Source organism: Mauremys reevesii, unplaced genomic scaffold (genome assembly GCF_016161935.1).
Source record: "Mauremys reevesii isolate NIE-2019 unplaced genomic scaffold, ASM1616193v1 Contig2, whole genome shotgun sequence".
In the NCBI taxonomy this organism is placed as follows: domain Eukaryota; kingdom Metazoa; phylum Chordata; order Testudines; family Geoemydidae; genus Mauremys; species Mauremys reevesii.
In genome coordinates, this window is record NW_024100826.1 from 1,419,347 (window position 1) to 1,430,545 (window position 11,199).

General features: G+C 52.3%; 1 protein-coding gene across 2 annotated transcripts; it reads left to right on the plus strand.

Annotated features, from left to right (window-relative positions):
- The first annotated feature begins 984 nt into the window (after positions 1-984).
- LOC120393454 (probable G-protein coupled receptor 152) lies at positions 985-10,974 on the plus strand. Of its 2 annotated transcripts, none has more exons than XM_039518022.1 (2): positions 985-1,059; positions 9,553-10,974. In XM_039518022.1, the coding sequence occupies exon 2, from the start codon at positions 9,600-9,602 to the stop codon at positions 10,569-10,571; it is 972 nt and encodes a 323-aa protein (XP_039373956.1). In that variant the 5' UTR covers positions 985-1,059; positions 9,553-9,599; the 3' UTR covers positions 10,572-10,974. The 2 variants fall into 2 exon arrangements, with proteins under 2 accessions (XP_039373956.1, XP_039373957.1); XM_039518023.1 differs by lacking the exon at positions 985-1,059 and adding an exon at positions 4,218-6,939.
- Positions 10,975-11,199: the final 225 nt, after the last annotated feature.

Consider the following 11,199-nt stretch of genomic DNA (forward strand, 5'->3'; position numbering starts at 1 on the left):
TGTGAGATCTTTTTGAAGTTCTTCACAGTCTGCTTTGGTCTTAACTATCTTGAGCAGTTTAGTATCATCTGCAAACTTTGCCTCCTCACTGTTTACCCCTTTCTCCAAGTCATTTATGTTTGTTTGTTTAAAAGTTTAATATGAAAAAACAGCTTTTTTTACATAAGCTATTTTTTCTTGTGTTTTTTTGTATAAATCCAAACTTTAAAGAACAGTCTTGTTAACATTTTTGTTGTTGTTTTGTGAATTAAAACACATACGTAAATTCCCCTAAATTGCCAGTTTTCATATTCTTACCCAGTTGCTGTTTTGGTACTTTAAAAACATTATTTTTAAAAGGATAGTCTAGTATCTTAAGCCTTTTTAATTCACTAAACTTCTACAAAATATCCCTAAGCGTGGCCCTGCTTCGTTACAGCTCAGTCAATACTGCCTTTTCATGTTAAACTTAAAAAAACCAAACAAACGTAATGCTTCAAATACCTGTGGTTTTAAACCTGGGGTGTTTCTGCATGCTCTATTTTATTGAAACACACCTGCAAATAAAGGGATGTGTATTCATATAGGTTTGTCTTTTAAAGTGTTTATTCCTTTACAAAACTTAATATAACTTTCACCTCTATTTGTTAAAAAGCTGAGGAAGAAGCAGCCTTCTTATCTCTGATCCACTGACTCACAGACACTGTTTTTGCTAAGAGGGGCTTTGCTGCAGTTTCAAATTGTCCTCACTAAAAATAACCGATCTTAGTCTAAAACATAGGGGGAAACTTTTAAAAATTGTTTGTTACTAAGGGCTTATGGTTTTAGCCTTTATTAAAGCACCTATGTAAAAGGATGCTTGGAGTCTGTTTTTTTAGATAAGAATAAGGCAGTTAAAAGTGGGGGAGGGAGATGGCTCTTGTTTAAAAATCTTGGGACTATAGGATTGGTTCAGGAAAATATATTCTATGATGCAGCTGTAGAACAGCATCTGATTGGTCTGATCCAAAGTTAGCGATAACTAGCCTGAGGGGCTGTGAACATGGGAAGTTGTTTCCTTCCCTGGGAACAGATGTAAGGGTAAGATCTCTCTCTCTTTCTGACTCAACCACATGCTGTTTATCTTTGCCCTTTGCAAAGGGGCTTTCTTTTCCCTTTTCTTGCCCTGTTCTCTCTTTTAACTTATTTTTATATGTTTCTCTTTTATTTAACTCTTTTTAAATGCTCTTTTCTTAACCTATCCTTTTATGTAATAGTTTAAACGCTTTTCAGGGAGCATGTGACTGATGCCCAGGTGGCCCTTTCCATGGTGCGCATGCAGGCATGGGCGGCAGGTTATATATTTGTGTGGGGCTCGGGCCCCACCAATATTCAGGGCTGGGCGCCCTGCTCCAGCAATAGTTGGAGCTGGGTCTCTTCCCACCCCCACCCCCCCAGTCCTGCCTGGATTGGCCCCAGCCACCGCAGGTCTCCCCCCGCCACCACGACCCTGCCTGGAGCAGGTCCCAGCCCCCACCTGCCACCCCCCCTCCGCGTGTTCCCCCCCCCCCCGCCGCGTTGTGTTGCGTCCCTGCCTGACAGAACGCAGCGCGCCTCCCGGAGGGCTCCCAGCAGAGTTGCTGTCTGCTGCCGCAGGGTCCTAGTGCCTGCCCCCCACCAGTACTGGCAAGGCAGGCTGCCCTTACCCTGAGCCTCTCCAACCCCAAACCCTCAGCCCCAGCCAGAGCCCTCATTCCCCCCGCACCCTAATCCTCAGCCCCAGCCAGAGCCCTCATCCCCCCACACCCTAATCCTCTGCCCCAGCCCTGAGCACCCCCACATCATGAACCCCTCATTCCCCTGCACCCTAATCCTCAGCCCCAGCCAGAGCCCTCATCCCCCTGCACCCTAATCCTCAGCCCCAGCCAGAGCCCTCATCCCCTCACACCCTAATCCTCTGCCCCAGCCCTGAGCGCCCCCACATCATGAACCCCTCATCCCCCCGCACCCTAATCCTCTGCCCCAGCCCTGAGCGCCCCCACATCATGAACCCCTCATCCACAGCCCTCACCCACAGCCCAACCCTCTTCCCTAGCCCTGAGCCCCCTCCTGCATCATGTACCCCTCATCCTCAGCCCCACAGTCCTCACCCTGCACTCCCTCCTATCCCCAAACTCCCTCCCCCTTCCCACACACCCCTTCCCAACCCCAAACTCCATCCCAAAGCCTGCACCCTTCACCTCCTCCTGCACACCCACCCCCTGCCCCAGCCCAGAGCCTGCACCCAGCACCCTTCCTGCACCCTAATCCCCAGCCCAGGATCTGCACCCCAGACCTCCCCCGCCGAGCCCCCTCCCAGAGCCTTAGGCAGGTGGGGGCGGAGTTGGGGGGGGCGGAGTTGGGGGCGGGTTCTGGGCCCCACCAAAATTTTTACAAACTTGCCACCCATGCATGCAGGAGTGAAATCAGGAAGGCCAAATCACACTTGGAGTTTCAGCTAGCAAGAGATGTTAAGAGTAACAAGAAGGGTTTCTTCAGGTATGTTAGCAACAAGAAGAAAGTCAAGGAAAGTGTGGGTCCCTTACTGAATGAGGGAGGCAACCTAGTGACAGAGGATGTGGAAAAAAGCTAATGTACTCAGTGATTTTTTTGCCTCTGTCTTCACAAACAAGCTCAGCTCCTAGACTGCTGCATTGGGCAGCACAGTATGGGGAGAAGATGACCAGCCCTCTGTGGAGAAAGAAGAGGTTCAGGATTATATAGAAAAGCTGGACAAGCACAAGTCCATGGGACTGGATGCATTGCATCCGAGGGTGCTAAAGGACTTGACGGATGTGATTGCAGAGCCATTGACTATTATCTTTGAAAGCTCATAGTGATCAGGGGAGGTCCCGGATGACTGGAAAAAGGCTAATGTAGTGCCCATCTTTAAAAAAGGGAAGAAGGAGGATCTGGGGAACTACAGGCAAGTCAGCCTCACCTCAGTCCCTGGAAAAATCATGGAGCAGGTCCTCAAGGATTCAATTCTGAAGCACTTAGAGAAGAGGAAAGTGATCAGGAACAGTCAGCATGGATTCACCAAGGGCAAGTCATGCCTGACTAACCTAATTGCCTTCTATGAGGAGATAACTGGGTCTGTGGATGAGGGGAAAGCAGTGGATGTGTTATTCCTTGACTTTAGCAAAGCTTTTGATATGGTCTCCCACAGTATTCTTGCCAGCAAGTAAAGAAGTATGGGCTGGATGAATGGACTATAAGGTGGATAGAAAGCTGGCTAGAACGTCGGGCTCAACGGGTAATAATCAACGGCTCCATGTCTAGTTGGCAGCCGGTTTCAAGCGGAGTGCCCCAAGGGTCGGTTCTGTGGCCAGTTTTGTTCAATATTTTCATTAACGATCTGGAGGATGGCATGGACTGCACTCTCAGCAAGTTTGCAGATGACACTAAACTGGGAGGAGTAGTAGATATGCTGGAGGGTAGGGATAGGATACAGAGGGACCTAAATAAATTAGAGGATTGGTCCAAAAGAAACCTGATGAGGTTCAACAAGGACAAGTGCAGAGTCCTGCACTTAGGAAGGAAGAATCCCATTCACTGCTACAGACTAGGGACCGAATGGCTAAGCAGCAGTTCTGCAGAAAAGGACCTAGGAGTTACAGTTGACGAGAAGCTAGATATGAGTCAACAGTGGCCCTTTCTTTCCAAGAAGGCTAACGGCATTTTGGGCAGTATAAGTAGGGGCATTGCCAGAAGATCGAGGGACATGATCATTCCTCTCTATTCGACATTGGTGAGGCCTCATCTACAGTACTGTGTCCAGTTTTGGGCCCCACACTACAAGAAGGATGTGCAAAAATTGGAAAGAGTTCAGTGGAGGGCAACAAAAATGATTAGGGGGCTGGAGCACATGACTTACGAGGAGAGCCTGAGGGAACTGGGATTATTCAGTCTGCAGAAGAGAAGAATGAGGGGGGATTTGATAGCTGCTTTCAACTACCTGAGAGGGGGTTCCAAAGAGGATGGAACTAGACTGTTCTCAGTGGTAGAAGATGACAGAACAAGGAGTAATGGTCTCAAGTTGAAGTGGGGGAGGTTTAGGTTGGATATTAGGAAAATCTTTTTCACTAGTAGGGTTGTGAAGCACTGGAATGGGTTACCTAGGGAGGTGGTGGAATCTCCTTCCTTAGAGGTTTTTAAGGTCAGGCTTGACAAAGCCCTGGCTGGGATGATTTAGTTGGGAATTGGTCCTGCTTTGAGCAGGGGGGTTGGACTAGATGACCTCCTGAGGTCCCTTCCATCCCTGATACTCTATGATTCTATGATTCTATGGTCTCCATCTCAGGGCCAGACGGTTCATCTTGGCATTAGTGGGCACTTAGGCTCTGTGCCAACATGGGGCAAGGGAGGGGGGAATATCTTCTCCCAGCCTCAGAATCAGGTCTTGGGGAGAGCCCTGACCCAGGAGACAAGTTCTGCTGGGTCTCAGCCCGTTAGTGCCAGTCTGGGCAGAGGGGCACTGGGGTAGAGCCCAAGCCCCAGTGCCATGAGCTGCATGTCATGGCAATGTCCAGGCCCACCAGGCTGCTGCTGTGTGCCATGACAGTCAGAGGGAGCCGTCCCTTCCCTCCCTGGCTCTGGGCAAAGTTTCTCTCTCCCTGCCACTCCATCCCTACCCCGTCCAGTCCTGTCCATTTCACCCAGGGGCAGATCACTGCTCCCTGGGGGCAGTTATGGGGCCTGATTCCCAATGGGGTGACCCTGGAAAAGGGCAGGCAGGCAGCATGGGGGGAACAATGACCAGTGTGGGTGCGGGGATGGATAGCAGCCACCCTCCTGGGCAGACCCTCTGCTAAGCTGGCCCCCTTTCCCAGAGGAGGGGAGCAGTAGTGCCTGGGTTCCTGATTGCCCCCCTGCAGGGGTATCAGGGAGGTGCTGGGGGTCATTAACCCCACTAGCTTCCATGGGGCAGCTCTGATGGGGCATAGAGTGAGGCCTCTGGGGCATGTTCTTTGAGCTGGGGGTGATGGGCAGATGTCAAGAAGAGGTCCCCGTGCCTGGCACAGATGGGCCCTGCATCCAGATAGAGTGAGGAGTGAGTGGGCATAGAGTAGCCGAGGCTTGTGCCCTCAGCAGCAGCAGCTGACATGCCAATGAGACCTGCCCCACCCCCTCTGTGGGAGAAGCAGGATGGGCTGAGAGCAGGTGCGGGGAGAGCGGACCCACCCGCAGACTGAGGGAAAGGGACAGTGGCTGGATGGAGAGAGGGAGAAATGTGGGAGAGGAGGAGGGGAAGCCCCATCCCAACCCCTCCTGCTCTGGCTCAGGAAGGCGGCCCCTGCCCCGAGATGGGGAATCCCTGCAAGCCACCTTTTGGCACCTCTCCACCCAGGACCTTATTCCTCCTGCTGCTGCAGTCCTCCCACCCACAGGAGACCTCACTCAGCACGGGGGCAGGGCAGCCCCTGCTCTCCAGAGGGGGAAACTGATGCACAGTGCTCATCTGGCCCATCAGCAGCAGAGCTGGGGATAGGACCCAGGAGTCCTGACCACACCCTCCCCTCACTCCTAACACCACTGCTCGCTCACTGTTAGGGGCTAGGTCTCTCTGTTCTCCATATCCTGGGCACCCCTTCACTGGGCCAACAGTCCCTGACTGGCAGGTCTATGCTGCCCCGCAATGGGAGGGAGGGAGTGGGTCAGAGCCATTCTGTGCTGTCCAGCTGGGAGCTAGTTAGAGCAGCCCTGAGGCTGGCACAGCCTGGCACACCTAGGGCAGGTCTCAGATCAGAGCCCCGCTGTGCCAGGGGCTGCACAGGGTAAGAATACAGATGAACTGGTTTCAGATGCTATTTTTATTATAAGGACCTACCCAGTATCCACAAAGAGCTCATGGTTTAACTAGACAAAGGACGGCTCATCATTCCCTATGGTTGCCTGTGGGAGAGGCAGACATTGAAGCCAGATCTCCTGGGTCCCATTCCAGTGCATCAGCCGCAAGCCCAGCTGCCCCCGTCACGCTGTCTGGAATGGCTCATGAGACTGTGAGTGCCAACCTCAGGGCAGGCTGTCAAACACAGGGCAGACACTCCAAACTGGTGGAGTATCTATCATTAGATTTCACCAACCAAGTTCCAAACGTAATCTCCTGGATCACTATACCAGTGTTCCCCCAGAGTCATAGACAGTCTCTCAGACGCTCCACTCTATCTTGTCACCCAGACAAACTGGACTTAGTGATAAATGGTCACTTACACCAAAAATCACAGGTTGCTCCCAGTCCCAAGAGACCAGTCACTTACCCCAGATCAATTGTTACCCTAGATCTTACACCAAAGACAACGCTCTGCAATAAACTATCTAAAGGTTTATCAACTAGAAAAGAGAAATAAGGGAGTTATATACAGGTTAAAGCAAAGCAGATGTAACCAGAGTCTGAATGAACTCTCCCCTGACATCTAGTGGTGAGCTGTGGAAAAAGACTTCAGAATCTGATCTCGTTTGCATGGACACACCCACCCTGCCTAGGCACTCAGCATGATGGGATTGCTTCCCCAAATGATCACATGACACTGGTGTTGGATCCTCAGTCTCCTTGTTATTGGGGGAGTAGTAATAAAGCGTTGTTATCCTTGTTGTGTGAACTGAGGGCAGCAGAACTGTACCTGGCATACCCTGATGGAGGGACTCACCCTCAGGCAAGACCATGTGCTAGGCAAGGGATGTGGGTTCCAACAGCAAGTGACTGTAAGAGAGGGGGTGGGAAAGAATGTGGAGTTGTTAGGGGGGTTATTTTAAGGGTCTTATTTCTGTGTACTAGTGATTCTAGGTCTTAATTGAATCTATATTAGATCTTCTATCACAGTATGGAAAGAATACAGATGAACTGGTTTCAGATGCTATTTTTATTATAAGGACCTACCCAGTATCCACTGAGGGAGAGGGGGGTGAAGATACTTTGGCAAGTGGCCAGCAGGATGATGAGTGAGTATCTGTATGTAAGGTGCCTTCTACTGCTCTCCCCCCACACACACATACAGGGTGGGAGGGGATCTCTGTGGATGAACCTCTGAACTCATTGTGCTATACTGGCCCAGGACAGGAACGGTGGGTGAGGAGGGTACAGAGAAAGGCCAGGCACATTCAAAGGACTTTGGGGTTGCTGGACTTAAGAAGCTCAGGACACAGCCCAACTTACTTGGGGGTGGGTCGCTTGTGTTTATGAACCCTAGTTGCAGTTTTTCCCAAATTAATGCTGAGTTATTTCCCTCCTTTTATTAAAAGTTTTTGCTACGCTTGTGAGAGAATGGAAGGTAGATAATTGTACTTGCTGGTCTTTGTTAAAGGCTCTAGAAACCATTTGATTCTGTCACTCTCCATGGTATGATAAAAGCTAATTTAGATTCAACTGAGAGTCTTGTTACACGCAGCAGAGCTGAGATCACTGACACCCAGGTCTAAGTTTTAGACCTACTTTGGGGCAGAGTCTCTATTGCAAGAGCCTACCCTGTGTGCACTAAGAGCTGAAATCACTGAGAGCTAAAAGTGTTTGTTACACTCAGACTCTGTGCTTGTGAGAAGGAAAGTATTGCCTCTTAGAAGTGCCCGGGAGTGGTGTGTAATTGTCCCAGGTCACTGGGTGGGGGCTTGAGCCACTTTTGTGTTGTATTGTTGAAAAGAAAACCCTAGTTACTGAAACCCACCCTTGTTGCTGCTGGCTCCACCTGGCAGAAGGGTTACACAAACATGTACACACCAATGAGTTACCATCTAAATCCTAAAAGTGACAGAGTTGTCGAGAGCTGTCATTTCAAAGGGACTTTCAGGGCAGATCCAGGAGGCAGCCCAGGGGATCTCTGGCTTCAGAATTCAAACAGCCCAAAAAAAAAAAAAAGATGGAAAATGACCAGCTTCCTGGCACATAGCATTTCCCTGTCTGACAGGGCCATTAACAAATCATTTGTATTGTGAGGTTCCGTGATTCCCCATCTGGAGGGAGGAGCGGGGTGCGTGAGGATGATTCCCAGGCCTGAGTGCACAAGCTCAGACCAAACATTTTCAAAGTTATAAAGTAAAATGTACATATTTCCCTATTGTATGGAGTGCCGCCATGGCAAGTGAGATGAATGTAGGCAGAAACTCACAACCATTTCACAGAGTCTAAACACTAAGTCTATTCTTGTAAAACTAATCCCTGTTTTGAGCAAAACTATTGTACAGGTGTGACCTGATCTGGGCTCCAGCTGCGAGGGTGTCAGTTCTGCGCTAACATCAGCAGCCTGGGCAAGAGCTGGCATCTGGCCTGCCAGGGTCACACCTGCTGGCATTTCTATGTCATGACCGGTGTCTGCAGCAGTGGAGCGGAGGGGCTGTTCTCGGCGTGTGGTGAGGAGGGGACAGACACCCCATGAGGCTGCAGGTTCTGGGCCCCCATGGTCTCATGGATCCATAGATTGGAAAGGCAAAAGAGGGTGCTGTGATCATCCAGTCCAACACCCTCTTCCCACCCCCTGGTGACACAGCCTAGGAGCGTCCCACACATCAGACCCAGAACTCCATGGCAAATGCCCCAGCCTCTCCCTGGGATCCGGGGATTCTTCCCCCAACAGCCCCTGCTTCCCCTCCCCATTGTCCCCAGCCTTCCAGGCAGCTCATCAGGAGCAGCCTGCCAAGGCTCAGCTCATGAGGCACATTCTGATCCGCCCGAGGGACGGGGAATCTCAGCTAATAGGAGAAGCAGTGGTGCAAGGCTAGGACCAGCACAGATTAGCCTGCCTTGCCCCACCACAGCCTGGGAAAGGACAGTCCCACGCCCCCCAGAGCAGAGCGCTCCAGAGGTGTTTCCTCCCACTGCTGGGATACAAGGCCTCCCAGGGGCTCAGATTAGACAGATCAGTCACTACCTCAGGGAGAAATACCTTGATCGGCTGCCAGGCAGGCTGGGCAGGCATGAGTCTGTCTGCCTGGTTCAGTCGGGTGCAGATCTCAGCTGGGGTGTTAGCACAATGCCATCGACAAGGTAAACGTTCATGCCTAATACTGACTGCTACCCTGTAGAGGTCCCAAAGGGGCTGGCAAACTGGCTAATCCCACAGGCATCAGAGTGAAAAGAGTGGCGCTGTTGGACAGAAACCTCTATGGTGCCAAAGCTACACAGGATCCTTGACAGGAGCAGCCGGCTGCATCGAAGCAGCCGGGAATAGGACCCAGGAGTCCTGACTTCCCCCACCCCCAACACCTCCCTTCTCAGGACATGTGCCAGCCTCTCCCTGATAGTGAGTTGAGGAAAAGTCCCCCTGGAGACAAGGGTGTGATAACTGTTCCTAGCACTTGGAGAGCCTGCAATAGACAAGCCCTCCTGCAAAGAGCTGTCAAGGTATATAAACTCAGGGTGAGGAAGGGAAACTGAGGCACCAGGGGAACGTTACTTGCTTAAGGTGGCCCAGGCTAGTTGCAGAACTAGGTCTCCACCTGGTTCTCTTGCCACTGGCCCACACTTCCCCTGCAGGAGATGAAGCTGGCAGTGCCCATGTTCTAGGGGCAATAGTTGGGAGAGAAGCCCAGTCCTGTTTCCTTCCATGTCCTTTCCATTGGCAGGTTGGCCCGCCTGGTGCAGCCCTCGCTGAGACTGCTAGGAGCGGTGAATGGAGCCATTTAACACCTCACACTCCAACTGGACGCAACTCTTTACTCCGGAACCCTTTATACCGGCATCATGGCGAGCAGCCTTCCTGATTGCCACGCTGGGCATCGGGCTGCCAGCCAACGCCTTCATCATCTGGCTGACAGGGTGGCGGCTGCGGCGCCGGGGCCTGTCCGTCTTCATCCTAAGCCTGGCCACCTCTGACTTCCTCTTCCTCTCCACCACGGTCATGCAGATCATGGAGACCTTGCTGGACGACAACTGGGTGCTGGGCACTGCCATGTGCCGCCTGCGCTACTTCCTCTACGACTTGACCTACCACTGCAGCCTCTTCCTGCTGGCTGCCCTCAGCGTGGACCGCTGCCTGCTGGTGCTGCTGCCCCTCTGGTACCGCTGCCACCGCCCCCTGCGGCTCTCCAGCTACATCTGCTTGGGGGCCTGGCTGGTGGCCGCCCTGCTCAACATCAAGAGCTTCATCTTCGCCGACGTCATCCGGTATCCAGACGGGATGCTCGTCTGCTCCAGCATCCGGGGACAGTACGAGTGGCCCCTGCGCCTGCTGGAGGTGCTGGTGGAGGGACTCTTCCCCTTCGTCATCATGGTGACCACCCATGCCGCCACCTTGTCCCACACCTTCCGGCACCACACCCGGCCCCCCAGCAAGTTCTACCGCATTGTGGCCGCCACCCTGTCAGCCTATGTGCTGCTCAACCTCCCCTTCCAGATCGTCCAGCTGCTCTTCCTGGTCTCCTGGGAGCATGAGGAGTTCAACAATCGCATCTTCCCCTTCATGGTCTACTTTGGCTACCTGATCAACCTCAACAGCAGCATCAACCCTCTCATCTACATCTTCTTCGGCTCCAACATCTGCACAGGCTGCGGCCACCACATGACTTCCTCCCTTGCCACGGTCCTCACCGAGGAACAAGAGAGGAGCCCCAGGGACATGTCCAGCACGTCCTTCTCAGCCTAGCCTTGCCAGCAAGACCCTGGGGGGGGGGGGTCTGTGCACGATTGTAGGTTCACTAGTGCAAAGACTTGTGTAAATGGGTGCAAGGTGGAGCTTGGTCAGGTGCAACCAGCTCCTGGAAGCTACCAGGAGAAGTCACACCAGTGCCAAGGCCCAGTTTGCCTAGACAAACTCCAGCAGGGACAAAGATCCTCAGCAGATGCAAACCAGGCCCAGCTCCACGCAGGTCAATGGCTCGGGAACACCAGGCCCTAGGCAAGGCAATGTAAACACTGATGTGCTGCAGCTGCCAACCTACAGGTGCCAGGAGACACTGCGGTGAAGGGGACTCTGCTCCTTTGTCAGAGCCGGCTCCAAGGTTTTTGCTGCCCCACGCAGCAAAAAAAAAAAAAAAAAAAAAAAAAAAGCCATGATCGTGATCAGTTCTACCACCACTGCTTCAGTATTCAGCGGCAATTTGGTGGCTGGTCCTTGGCTCCGAGAGGGACCGACGGACCCGCTGCCAAATTGCCGCCAAAGAGCCGGACGTGCCGCCTCTCACCGTTGGCCGCCCCAAGCACCTGCTTGCTGGGCTGGTGCCTGGAGCTGGCCCTGCCCTTTGGGCCTATTTGCCTTTAGGTGTGGCTTTCTT